This window comes from Abramis brama (assembly GCF_963993115.1).
Source record: "Abramis brama genome assembly, chromosome: 6".
Classification (NCBI taxonomy): Eukaryota; Metazoa; Chordata; class Actinopteri; order Cypriniformes; family Leuciscidae; genus Abramis; species Abramis brama.
This window is the reverse complement of record NC_139968.1, coordinates 7,447,904-7,462,643: the sequence shown is the minus strand read 5'-3', so window position 1 is coordinate 7,462,643 and position 14,740 is coordinate 7,447,904. Positions and strand designations below refer to the sequence as shown.

The following is a 14,740-nucleotide window of genomic DNA, read 5'->3' as shown; positions in this document are numbered from 1 at the left end:
CAAATTGCACTAATTTGTACGAGCTGAAAAAAAAAAAAAATCGATCGAAAACTTGACTTTTCGTTTTAGTTTTGTTTTCCTATAAAACTCATGTTTAGGTTTAGGAGATTATATAATTGGTGTTTAGGAGGTTTAGACGTTTATATAATTGTATGATTTTGTATGGCATAACTATAGTGCTTTTTACGCTTTCGCCACTCCGTACGAATCCGGATAGCGGAGGTTTACACAGCCGGTTCGTGGGACTTTGGCACACTTTTTAATTGCATTTTTCCCTATCAAATATTATAGTAATCATCATAAATCAGGTGTCATTCCCACCACTCAGAAATCATCCTGTGAAAACCGTTTTGAAATTGGACATTGCGTTTCAATGTAAGCAGTCATTTAAAACATTTGGCGGGCAACATTTTTGTGATATCAACTTCAAATTTGGAACATAACTTGGTTAGACGAATAGCTTCGATTTTTCTAGCAATTTTAGAGTCCAAATAATTTTGTAATTCAAAAATAAATAGAAAATGTTTAGTTAAGTACATTTGCTTTCCAGTAAAATTTAACTTCAATACATTTACAATTTCATTTTTTGAAGCAGATTCAGTGTCTTCAAAAAAAACCTTTGCTTTCTATTCTATTTACTTAAAGCATTCATGAATTACAACCGTTTAACAGGTAACATGTTAGGGCCTGTTTACACGACACCGTTTTCAACTAAAAACGTAAAAAATTGTACGCGTTTTGGCCGTTCGTTTAAATTAAAAACGGAAACTTTTGAAAACGGGTTTCAAAGTGCAAGTGTTTGAAAACGGTCTCCGTGTAAACGGCGAAAAGACGATGACGTCATGCACATGCGTATTACGTGTTCAGTCTATAGTGTTTCATCGCCATCTACTGGCCTGGAGCAGAATACAGCGTTTTTAGTCGTTTTCGCGGATCCGCGTGAATGGGGATCGTTTTGACAATGGTGTCGTCTGTACGTGGAAACCTCAAAGGAAAAACTTCTCTGTTTTAAGCGTATCGTTGTCGTGTAAACATGCTCTTATAAACAATCAGAAAGACTTAAAAGCTAAGTCAACTAAATATATTATATCGCTTTAGCAGACAAATATAACATACAAGTATGGACTTACGATGCTTTTTACAATTTACTTGTATAATACTTTTGCGCGAGTACATTCTTCAAAATATCTCCTTTTGCGTAAAACAAGTCACAAATTTAGAAAAACATGCATAAATGACAAAAAAAAAATTAGGTAAACTACTCCATTTATATGCAATATGCAAATAAAAATGCAAATCACATTGCACTATTTTTTTTTCTTTATAACAAAATCTTGCAAACTTTAAAAAAGTTTAAAAGAAACTTATTTACAAAAACTGAGTATACAAAATCAACATGATTGCATCCAAACGCCTTCCCGACACCCATGACTTTTCCCCCCTAAAATTTTAATCACACTCGACATTCCCTCAATCTTCCTCCATATGATCTGTGATTGCAAGATTTATATGCATCTCACATCCATTATCGAGGAGGATATTCGACTACAGCCCTCGATCGCACATGTCACCGCACTTCCAGTAATAGTTTATTTAAAGGCAGTGACACTTACTTGATTTACAACTCTTAAAAGCATTTTCCAACACTACTGTATAATCTTAATATTTAATAAAGTCTGCCTGAAAAGCTTATAGTGCAGTGCGCTCGGCAATATATTTTTAAAGTGTTGGTCATAGTGGCGTTTTTGACATGATAAAGTGCGTGAATTGAAAACTGAGAGGTTAACACAAAAGCACACAAAATGGCATCTTACGAAATCTAGCCGAATTTGTCGCTTGAGGTCAAACTTCGGTCAAGTTCTCGGATGAGCTGACAAAATCTGATATTGCTCCAAGTGTTTTTGAAACGTTGAATCTCTAACCAAGTATAAACCCAAACAAAACCCTTGTTGTCCCAATAAAAGAATTAAGCAAGGTTCATCTGAAGTTCATGCGTCTGGTATCATAGATTTACATGGGCAAGAGTAAAGGCTGATTTTTTTTCATTCGTGGTTTGTTTTGGGGGGGGGGGTCTCAAAACTAATCACAGACTTTCACGTCAGCTATGACGTGACATTTTCTGAACCTCTGACCCCGATCGCCGGGTCATCGCTCGGTCAGACCCCTCCCGCGGGCCAGAGCTGCTTCTCTAAAACAGAATCGAAATTCCTCGCCATTGCCAACATGCCGTATTTTCGTTCCCTCATAACCAGCCCCCCACCCCCCCCCCCCGGTCTAGATTCAGGGTTCACAGAAAGGCCAGCGAATAGGCCCCGCCCTCAGACAGCTTTGCTCCGCCCATCGTTAAGCGACTCGTGACGCGTAACGGTTTCTTCACACAGAAACACAGCGCCCCCTGTTGCTCGGACATGGGAAATCATGCAGAGCGTTTTCAAAGCATTCCTTTTTTAATAATAATTACATTACTACAGAATGACAGACTACTCAAATATTTGATCATGCTTTTATGGATGAAAACAGAAATCTTTCATGTAAAAATATTACATTTTCTTTTAATATTGTACTTTTTTTTCTGATACTTTCATTAAAGCCCAGTGTAATTTACATATAACAACTAAAATTCAGCATTTGAGTGTTCTTCAGCTTAAGCCTCATGTGAAAATGCATATTAATATTTGTTATTGAATATACTCTTATATATCATATTTAAATTCTGCATGTTTTAGGAGAACTCATTTGTAATTGTGAAAAAAACTTAATAATAAGAAATATAAATATTGTAGCTCCAACTCTAAAATAAGTTTTTCTTACATGGATTTTTTTGTCATATTTTCCAATAAATTCCTAAACATTCTTAATGTCTTGAGTCATTTTGCTTATCAATTAAATGTATCTTGATTCAAGTCTTGTTTACTAAAAACGTATCAAAATTGAATTTTTTATTACCTTTTTTGAGTTTTAGGCTTAAAACATAAAACATTTTGAATTAATTTTTACGTTTATTTTTTGTTTAGATATTTGTACTGGAAAACAAGACAAAAATACTGAGAAAGAAAACATTTTTTACAGTGCACTGACACTTTGCATTTTATCCAATAATGTACAGCAAAATCTGGGATTAATATAATTCATATATAATAATATATAATATATATATATATATTCATAATATATATATATATATATATATATATATATATATATATATATAATAATTAATTCCTGGAAATAACAAATTGCGAGACTCAAAATAAAGATTTCTTGAGAACATTTCCCAAATCTTGCTGGAAAACATGATCATCTGGTTATTTTTTCAGTTCAACTTTTCATTTAAAATTATTCTATTCTTTGCATTTAATATAATTTGTAATGAAAATAAATAGAAAAATGCAACAACAAAAATTACATGTTTAGATACTGAGTATTTACAGTTTTTGCTAATTAATATTATCAACCAAAATGTGATATTATATAATAGGAACATTCGTATTTTTATAAAGTTAAAGAGAACAGAAAGAAGAAAAAAAAAAAAAAAAAAATGGAGGTTTGTAACAGAAATGAATCATCCATTGAACATTTGTCCAAGGTCAGTTTATTAAGAGGCGTGGGGTAAAAATAGGTTTAATAGAATAGAAAAATAACATAAACACAAGAAAAGAAAAGAAAAAAAGACGTCAAACCCTGTCTTTGTCAAGAAGCACCGGAGAGATGAGTCAAACATTGCATTTTATGGCTGACACGGCTTCCATTATTTCCAGCATGGAAATGTTTAAATAGCTATTAAAAATAAGCTATTTTATTATTTTTTGTTTTGTTTTTTTAATTAAAGAGCATTGTGTGGCTAGGATAAACATTATTTTGATAAACTAAATGTCAAATAAAAATCTGACAAAATAAAGTGTGACCAATGTAAATTAATCAAAAGTTGAAAGGTTAAATTCACCACGTTAAAACACAAGACATATAATTGCACTAGAAACAAAATTAATAAACATAAACAATAAATAAATATGGTTGGTTCCACATAAAGCTATATGTCTGGCCCAACACTTAAATTATGCAAATTCATGACACACATTATGACACGTATATTGAATATGTTAAAACAACAATTACATTCATTCTACGTTTGCGAATGACAAAATATTTCATTATAAAAAAGAGCAAAATCAAAAACTATAACGTCATTCTTATAAACATATAGTTGTTGCATAGTAGTGATCATCATTGTAATTTAACTAACAAATACTGGCTTTTTACAATCAGCCAACGCAGATGAGAAAAAGAGAGAAATTAAATTCAGTATTCATACCTCAATATTCCTCAATCTTAAAGGTTGCTGATAGTATTTCTGGGTTGAGGGTGTCCTCTAGTGTACAGTTGATGTAATGCTGTCTTCTACACAGTTCAACAGGCTGTTAACATCAATCTAATATTTTATCAACACAAGCATCATTAAATGTTTTAGTTTTCTGAATATAGTATAATGTGTATGTCCCTATTAAACACAGATGCATTTTAAAGGGATATTTCTGTAAAAAAAAAATATATATATATATTATTATTAATATTTTTTGTTAATGCAGGATTTTACACAGCATTCTTCCACTTACTATTCAACCCCATCATGCTGACATTTAAAAAATAAGTTTAGCCTTAATGATATGAAAATATATAGGTTGTCAAGATCAAGTCATCTTGTTTGATTAATTTTAGAAACAAATATTGTTCTTGGTATAAGAAAATTATGCCTAAATGATACATATTCTAATCTTCAATCCTGTAATGTTCAACCCCAAAACATTTCAGATGTAACAGGGTTTACTAAATATTTTTGAGAAAGAAATGTAATGGGGTTATTATTATTATTATTTTCAATTATAATCTACATATCTTATGGTACTTTAGGCCTGAGGTGGTAAAATATGACTTTTGAAAGTAGCAAAAAAAAAAAAAAAAAGGAAATGAATACATCAGAAATAATTCCTGAAGCTTTCTAAAAATGACCCAAGTGAAGTTCATCATTTCAAAAACACATTGGTAATAATTTTATATAATTTTTTTCAATCATCAATCAGCAGCTCCAAAATATATTGCCCTAAACTTAATGCATTAATCTCTTTATTACTATAAAAACATCACGACACACATAAACGGATTTTCCCTCGGAATGTGGCCGGTTCGTTCTTAATCATAAAACATTTGATCTACTGCAATTTCCATAGGAAATATAGTGTACATTCAGATTTATCAGAAGAGTCTTTGCCTTGTTCAAAGCTCTGCACAGACCCTCCTCGTTTCCTTTTCTCATGTTGTTCTTACCCCGCTCCTGAAGGCTTCATTCACTGCCACTTATTTCTGTTCCTGCAGTAAATGCAGATTCTCTCCAGTCGTCACCGGTGAATCACATGTTAGTGAATCAACCCTACACCACTTACTGGAGTTCAATGTGTCAGTAAACAGCTTGCTCACCAACAACGGCACAAACCTAGAAGCAAATAAATCATTTATTTAGTGATGGATCTCCAAGCAATCACATCATTACCGCATGGCACAAGCTGATTGGCTGCCAATGAGATCGCTTGCTGAACATTTAAATATCCTGGTTCAGTGTTTGCTGCAGTTTCTCTGAACCCCTCAACCTCCCCAGCTCCACCTGCCTGCCATACTTGCTCTGCAGCAGCAGCAATAATCAAAACCAAATATTTTAAAGGGATACTCCACTTTTTTTGGAAATAGGCTCATTTTACAGCTCCCCCAGAGTTAAACAGTTGAGTTTCACCGTTTTCGAATCCATTCAGCCGATCTCCGGGTCTGGCGGTACCACTTTTAGCATAGCTTAGCATAGATCATTGAATCGGACAGGACCATTAGCATCTCTCTCAAAAAAATGACCAAAGAGTTTCGATATTTTTCCTATTTAAAACTTGACTCTTCTGTAGTTACATCGTGTACTAAGACCGACGGAAAATGAAAAGTTGCGATTTTCTAGGCTGATATGGCTAGGAACTATACTCTCATTCCTGCGTAATAATCAAGAAACTTTGCTGCCGTACCATGAGTCCAACAGGCGTAATGATATGACGCAGCGCCTGAAAATAGTCCCCAGCTCGGTAACTTCCAACATGACCGGGACTAAGTTTGTCTAACCTATTAGACCTATTTTCAGGCGCAGGCGCAACTTTACATTTTCCGTCGGTCTTAGTACACGATGTAACTACAGAAGAGTCAAGTTTTAAATAGGAAAAATATCGAAACTCTTTGGTTTGGTTTGGTTTACAACTCTGGGGGAGTTGTAAAATGAGCCTATTTCCAAAAAAAGTGGAGTATCCCTTTAACATAGCCATGTGTTACAAGATGCAATATAAGTCATTTTTGGGTGGAAGCAAAAACACGCTGTTTTCGTGTCTGTATCTTTAAATGCAAATGAGCTCCAGCTCCCCTCCCCCTTTCCAGAAGTGGGCTGTGCCTTCATACTCCAGGCAACAACAAAACAGGAGAAATCGCACGAGACCATTTCCACAGAACGTGTTTTTTTTTCTGCCATTTTGGGGTCACTCACACAACGTGTCTTTGCATCTAAAAAATGCGAGACGCGGGCAATAGAAAGCGCAAGGTTGTGGAGTACCTGTGTCAGTCTTCAGATTCAGCGCCGGTCGGACTGTCCACCGTTACAGGCTCCACCAGACGCTCATACGACACCACCATCATGATCTGTCAATCATTCACAAGGAGATATAGTTTAACCACAGAGCTGCTCAAACGTCTTCAACGCGTGTCCTCACACTCTCGTGTGTGCACTAGATGCTCCAAACAAGACTCACGGTAAGCAGGGCGAGCAGACCCATCATCACCCCCATCATCACATAGAGGTCAGAGGTCAGCCCGCCGGCCCAGAGAGGACCGAGGATGGTGGCCAGTCCTCCGACAGAGCGGCGGATCCCCTGACTGAATCCTGAGAAGAAACAAACAAGGCCTTTGTCTAAGCAAGCATTGATTAGAGAACCAGAAAAACTAGAAAAGTTTGTCTAGATGAACTTTGCTTGTGCCTAAAAGTTTAAAGGTGTGGTATAATGACCTTTTCACAAGATGTAGAATAAGTCTCTGATGTCCCCAGAGTGTGTATTGTGAAGTTTTAGCTCAAAATACCCCACAAGTATTTGTATATATCATGTTAAAATTGTCACTTTTTGAGGGTGAGCAAAAACGTGTCTGTCCCTTTAAATGCAAATGAGCCGCTGCTCCCGGCACAGGGGGCGTGTGTATGTGAATTTTGAACGTCGTAACTTTGCAGATGTTATTTATGCTCAAACATCACACACTAACTAAAGTTAAAAAAGTGAAATCATAATCAACCACCCCTTTAAAAAAAGCCAGAGAGCTCCACTAACAGAAGATGGAGGCCACGAATAGTGATCATTTCAGAATTCTATGCATTGTAAAACGTTTTACTTTACTTTTTACAACTAACTGACCTTGCGTCTTCTGTGAAGTAATTTTGGAGAAGAGCGACACCTGGGCAACCGCCACAAAAGGAAGGCCCAGGACCTGAAGGAAAACACCAATGATGAACTCCGCCAGCTGCCACGCAAATCCACCTAAACCAAAGGAACATGTGTGAGCCGTGTGGGATTTCCAGCATCCGAGACGGCGAGCTCCTCCTCCTCCTTCTTACCCTGAGGATTGGCCAGGAAGATCAGGCACCAGACGCAGGAGATGTTGCAGAGGATGAGGCCGACGGCCAGCACCACTCGCTCCGCCACGCGCTTGCTCAGCCAGCGCACGAACACGAACCCGGCGATCACCTCCACGCCACATATACAGTACATGATGCTGTTCTCCAGCTCGCCGAAGTTGAAGAACTTCTGCGTCAGAGGAGTCACCATAGTCTGGAAGGACAACGTTACACTTAGTAGTAAAAAACCTGCTAAATTTGAAATGAAAATTATTTGAAAATAATTTCAAATCCAAATCATCTCAAATTCCAATTCAACATTCTGTGAACTATGTGGTAAATGCAATTCAAATTCAACGTTTGAGCGTGGCCAACTCAATTTAAATTTCAACACATGAAATTCAAAGTGTCAAGTGTCAATTGTTAAATACAGAATTTTGCCAAACCTGCTACTGCAGGTGTGTGTGTGTGTGTGTGTGCGTGTGTGTTCACCTCCAGAGCGGTCTGATTAAACAGTGTGATGAACTGAGCTGCCAACAGCACAACCACCTCCTCTCTGAGGAACTCTGAAAGTAAAAAGGATGAAATCCCATTAACTTATATTAATATGAGTGTATATTAAGTGTATATTGGTGTATATTAAGCCAAGCTGATTCACATACAGAAATGTACAGTACAATGACCTGATTTTATTATACAGTTAGTAAACTCTAAAATATGTCAAACTAGGTTTCCAGATTCAATTTATATTAAGTGAGATTCAAACTTATCTGAGCATTAGTGTGTTTTCCTATGGCACCAAACAAACATCTTAGCTTAATCTTTCTCCTTTAAGTAAAGCAACTTTGAAAGTCTAATGAAAGAATTCTACAGTAATCCTATTAGTATAGTAATAAGTCAAGTTGTCTGCTTATATATATATATATATATATATACACACACAGTAATATATATAAAAGACAGTAACAGTTTAATAAGATAAAGGTGTATTTTAAACTTCAATTGACAGATTAAAAATTTATCACAATTCAATAAATTCCACTCGTTTCAATTTAAAATCCTGTGAACACATGCCGATTCCAATTCCAATTTAAATCAATTTCAGCTCAAATCAAATTAAAATGGATTCAAATTTAAATTCAAAATTTTGTGGAGCTTGTGGCAAATTCTATTTAAATTCCAAATCAAATCAATTCAAATTCCAATTCAACATTTTCTGGAATGTGTGGCAAATTAAATTTAAATTCAAATTAAATTCAAATCCAAATCAATTCGAATTACAATAAATAAAAAAAATACTCCATTATAGAATGTTTCATATATATTTGATAGGACACAAAACTTAAAGGTCAATTAAAATTTCTTGGTTTTTTTTTTATGGAATATTGCAGTATTTATTATAAATGATTTATCAGTGCAGATCTTTTTTTTTTAAATTCATGTTTCTCGTAATCTTGAATCAGAATAACTCCCCCTCCCTCCGCAGCTCATCTCTTCTCTTCTCTGATGACGAGGGCGGGGCAACCTGTCAATCACATCAGATCCACCAATAGCAAACCCCAACCATCCAATCAATTCCTCACAGACAAAATCAAGCCCCGCCCCCGCTCTTATTCATGTGCCGTTTCACTGGGATAATCGTCACAATAGGGAAGAAAACACTATTGCAGCCTCTGTTTCATGACGACTTTAGGACAGACAAACTAATTGACTAATTGTTATTTTTCAGATTTTGAGAATATGTATTTTTGCGGTCACCTCTGCTGGCACTGAACTTCTTGAAGGGACTGGAGCTGACGTCCTCCGGTGGAGGGGGAACATGAGTCACTTCTCCATTGGCCACTGAAGAGGCTCTGGACTGGACGCTGGTGACCGTCCCGTACGACCCGGTGAGCTCACTGGGCCCAACCAAAGGCTTGCCCTCTTCATTGTCCTCCTCCTCCTCTTCTTCCCGCACCTCTCCGTTCCTCTGACGCCTGTCGTCTTGAGGAGTGAAGTCCCAGTACATGAACAGGACTACGAACTGAAGCAGGATCCACAGCAGACACATGAAGAGCTGGAAAACACAACAGATCCATCAGGGCGAGCGTGTCTGCGAACGTCCACAGACGCTTCGAGCGCTTCAGTCTCTCACCCCTGGGGACGTGTATTTGTTCACGGTGAAGGGCCCGACCTGGAAGTCACAGAGCCGGAGGAAGATATTGAACGCGGGACCTAGAAGACAAACAGGACGAAGTCAGCATTCGGAAAACAGTATATGAACACCAAACTGTGCTGTCATTACCAGAAAAATAAATCATTTTCATATACATTTTTCTTAAATGTAAACATGCATGTGTGTATATTTATATACACAAAATAATTATACACAGTACACACACATATATATAATGTAAACACAAACTTTTATTTTGGATGCGATGAATCGTTGCCCAGCACTAAAAAAGAAATCTTACTGACCTTAAACTTTACAACAATTTTTTATTTTTATTTTTTATTTAAGAAATTAATACTTATAATTAATATATATATAAGTATTAATTTCTTAAATAAAAAATTATATATATTTTTTTTCCCCACATATTTATTCACATATTCATATTTATTTATTTATTAAGGTCAATAATTTTTTTGAAAAATACATAAAATTTTGTGTTTTTCACCAAACCCTATCACGAACCCCCAGAACGCATGGAAGATACGACACGTGTCGCATGGGTTCATTCTGTAATACTTCTGTGCCTTTTTTTAAAAGCTTATTATTCAGTTATTCAATGCCATTATATAGGACTTTAAAAAAAAAATTAAATGATGATTAATTTTCATTTTAGGGTGAACTATCCCTTTAACTGTGTGCTTGCAGTTGCTGGAGAAGCCTGGGAAGCTGAAGCTCGCAGTTACAGTAAGGGGTGTAACCTTATTCTATCACACCCAATAAACAAAATAATGCACTTAAAATAGCATAAGAGTGTGTTCAGCAGAATAGTTGCTGAATCTAAAAGGGTATCGACTGCTATGTTTATTGCACATGTTTGGTTGTTCTGCACATACCAATGAGAAGCCCAGCCTGACGGCAGGCCATGACCGCGGCGAAGACGGTCGAACGGTCCTCAGGGGCCGTGTTTCGAGTCAGGAAGCCAAAGATGGAGGATCCAGCACCAGTGCCGATACCTAGGACAGCAGAACCCAGTTCCATCACTAAAGCACCACACACACACACTTAAAGACATTAGATTGAAACTTCACCTGCAACTAGACGACTGCCGAGCAATAACCATTTGGAGTATCCCATGAAATACAGGAAATTACCTAAAGACAGACAGAAAGAGATGTTACCCACGAGCCACTGATGTTGCAAGCGTAGTCGCCACGAGGTTCGGGCTTACCGACAATCTCGAAGACATTGGCGAACAGGATGATCTTCTTGGTGCCGAGCGTGCGGTCGGACCAGAGGCCGAACAGAGGCCCGGCGAGGAGCCCGCTGAAGCTGAACGCTGATAGGCTGAGGCCGAGGAAGTACGGCGCCGCATCCAACGTCTGCAGATACCGCCATATCGTGGGCAAGATCACAGCTGGAATTAAAACATCTGCGTGTGAATATTACTGGTACATCTGATATGATTTTTTAAATTATTATCCTTATAGATAGTGTGGTAGATTTGTCTCTAACATCTAACCTTACTCTTTTCAAGCCTAACATGATAACACTTTGAAACACAATGTACTAAAACGTTCTGTCCTGTGTTTTTGAAAGCTGTGTGTTGTGTTTCCATACCCCTTTGACTTTGGTAGTGTGAGTGTAAAAATAACACATTTGGGAACTGAAACTAGACAGATGACTAAGTTTGAACCTTGTGATTAACAATGAAGTAATCATTAAAACAAAGTTTGCTTTACCTGATAACAGAAGGGTTTGTCTATGAAAACTGTGGGGAAATTATGTAATGCAGTATGACATTTTTGCCATTCCTCTTTATTCTATAAAAATGGTTGTATTTGTGTTTTCTGGTGGGATTCTCAATGGAATTTGTCAGAGATCCTCCGGCCGTGTTTCTTGGGAGAGATTCCCTGAGAACTGCTCGGGAAGATCTCCTGGCCGTGATTAAAGCATTTAAAGGACATTTGCAGGTCTGTTTGTCAATTATTCCTGCGCAGGAAGAAAGCTAGTTAGGGAAGCAAGTTAGTTAGGTAGACTATATATGAAGCGTCAATTGGAGACGGCCCCGGTAGACTTAGGTCACATGAGATAGGACTTAGTTAGGTTTAGGGAAAAATCTATGACAATAGTCAGCTTAGTAATTAATGCCAGTTTATCTATCTATCTATCTATCTATCTATCTATCTATCTATCTATCTATCTATCTATCTATCTCTATATAACCTCTGTGACTCACTATTATGAAAAATCTGAAGAATCTATGAACACAAAGAGCGATTCTGAGACAGGAATGTCAGAAATTGTCTCTTAAACAAGAAACAAGTGTATTAGAAACAACTAACAATTCAGTCACGGTTATTAGTGACATCACGTTATACGTGACAGTATCCAAGACAGTATCCTTGTTATTACATGGAGTCTAGAAGAAGGGGGATTTACATTATTAAGAATTTTCCAGACAACTGAAACATTAAGCAACATTAGGCCTATTTATTTATTTTACATTTATATAAGGAATCCAAATAAAATAATAAAATAATAACAAAGAACTTTTTTTTTTTTTTTTTTACCATAGCAATTTGAATATTTTAATGTTGTCCTATTAACTTAAGTATAATATAATGTTAAATTCCCATTAACTTAACAAGTATAATATAATGTTAAATTCCCATTAACTTAACAAGTATAATATTATGTTAAATTCCCATTAACTGAACAAGTATATGACATGTTAATATTATGTTAAATTCTCATTAACTTAATAAGTATATGACATGTTAATATTATGTTAAATTCCCATTAACTTAATAAGTTAATATTATGTTAAATTAAAGATAAATGTTCTGTACTTAAAATCCAGATCCACTAAAATGTCAGTTCTACATTCTGTAGCGTGTAATGTTAGTAGATTCAACTCACATTTGAGTTCAAATCAAATCGATTTAAATTCCAATTTAAAAAAATAGTGGCGCTCGAGGCAAATTCAATTTAAATATTTAATCAAAATCAATTTAAGAATCCTAAGTCCGACATCTTGTGTCATTCAACATTCAACATTTTTTGGCATTCGTGAAAAATTCAATTTAAATTTAAATCAATTTACATATTACATTCTGCGGAGTGTGTGGAAAATCATATTCAAATCAATTCATTATGAATTTCCATATGACATCTGAAACATTTAGCAACATTATTTGCTATTATGTATAAATGTATTATGATATAAGGAATCCAAATAAGATACACACACAAAAACACCACGATACGACATGGTAAGTTACTATATCAATACTTTGATGCAAGTTACCATAGTAATGTCATGCTAGTGTGGAGTAGCTTGAAGTATATCTAAATATTAATGACACTTGTTCTGTTCTACTGTGGCAATAGCGTCTGATAGCATTAATACAGAAATATTTTAAAGAAAGCCATACTGTAACTCTGTGAACTCACCGTACTCGATGCCGCTCAGTAAGAAGATCAGTCCTATAGTGAAGAAGGTCAGTCTCCTCTTGCGTCTATAGTCCATTTTAGCCTCTTCTTAACGCGATTTATCAGTTATCGCAGCGACTTTGACTCATTTTATCACCGCGTCCCGCAGCTCGTAATGATCAGGACACTGCGACCAATTACTTCAGCTCAGAGACAGCACTGCACACTAGAGAGAGCACACTTCAGCACTGCACACTAGAGAGTGCACACTTCAGCACTGCACACTAGAGAGTGCACACTTCAGCACTGAGGATAACACACACAGGGCTAATGTATATCAGAGAGTTACTTTCATAATTCAGCAGAATATCGCATGTCAGTTATGATGAAATCACGACCGTGCATTATTCGAACGCAGTGATTTTAATAACAGTAACCGCAGTGACAGATGTACACCTTATGAACGTCAGTCTGGCGTCACTTCCGGTTGGTATTAGTAGTTCGACCCACTGCTAAATTATCTAGAAAAGTACGCACACCCGAATCTCACCTTTTTAAAACATATTATAAACATAGCCATGGCATGAAAAAAAGGGGGGTTTGAACACAAAATGTCCGTATTCCTTCTATAAAAGTCTTTTGACAATCTGTGATATTCAATTTGCGGCACTAAAAATAATCTGAAAGAATCTTTTAATGCCAAAAAACTAATATCAATTCACATTCTGTGTTATTTTCTAGCAACAAACATTTAACAAATTAAGTAATATATAAAAAAGTATGTGTGCGTGTGTGTGTGTATATATATATAAATATATATATATATTTATACATATACATACACACATACAATATACATTTTAAAATAGTGTATATATACATTTAATATTTTAATATTTATTCAATCATAAATTCTACATTTTAAAATAATAAAATTGTATATATATATATATATATATATATATATATATATATATAAATAAATATATATATAAATATACACAATTTTATTATTTTAAAATGTAGAATTTATTTAATAAATATTAAAATATTAAATGTATATATATACACTATTTTAAAATGTATATTTTAAAATTAAAAATGTAATATTCTATTACACTTAAATAATTTCACATATTTAAATGTATATTCTAAAATAAAAAGTTTATTATTTTATTTAAAATAAATTCATTTTAATATTATTGTTTAATTTGTTAAATGTCTACTGCTAGAAAACAACAAATAAGGGTTTTAAAGTGTATTTTGACATTCAATGTTGATCAAGTATCTCCTTTCAAAAAATATTTTGAACTCTAATGTGAAATTCTCTTTTTTGCCACTGTATACAGACACCCAAGGGTTAAATATTTTATTCAGCCCCTCATCTGACCGAAACTTCTGTCTTATGATTTCCATTACGAGCCTCTCAGTGCAAACTGACGCTTTTTTTCCTTTAAATTACATTAAACTGCATT

At 35.3% G+C, this 14,740-nt stretch overlaps 1 protein-coding gene across 1 annotated transcript; it reads right to left on the bottom strand.

Moving 5' to 3' along the window:
• Positions 1–5,064: 5,064 nt before the first annotated feature.
• mfsd8l1 (major facilitator superfamily domain containing 8-like 1) lies at positions 5,065–13,757 on the bottom strand. Its single transcript, XM_084116762.1, has 12 exons — positions 13,287–13,757; positions 11,062–11,247; positions 10,922–10,984; positions 10,727–10,846; positions 9,810–9,889; positions 9,434–9,731; positions 8,168–8,241; positions 7,676–7,889; positions 7,476–7,598; positions 6,825–6,955; positions 6,629–6,714; positions 5,065–5,488 (listed from the first exon to the last, which is right to left on the bottom strand). The coding sequence occupies exons 1-11, from the start codon at positions 13,360–13,362 to the stop codon at positions 6,634–6,636; spliced, it is 1,446 nt and encodes a 481-aa protein (XP_083972888.1). The 5' UTR covers positions 13,363–13,757; the 3' UTR covers positions 5,065–5,488; positions 6,629–6,633.
• Between the last annotated feature and the right edge of the window lie 983 nt (positions 13,758–14,740).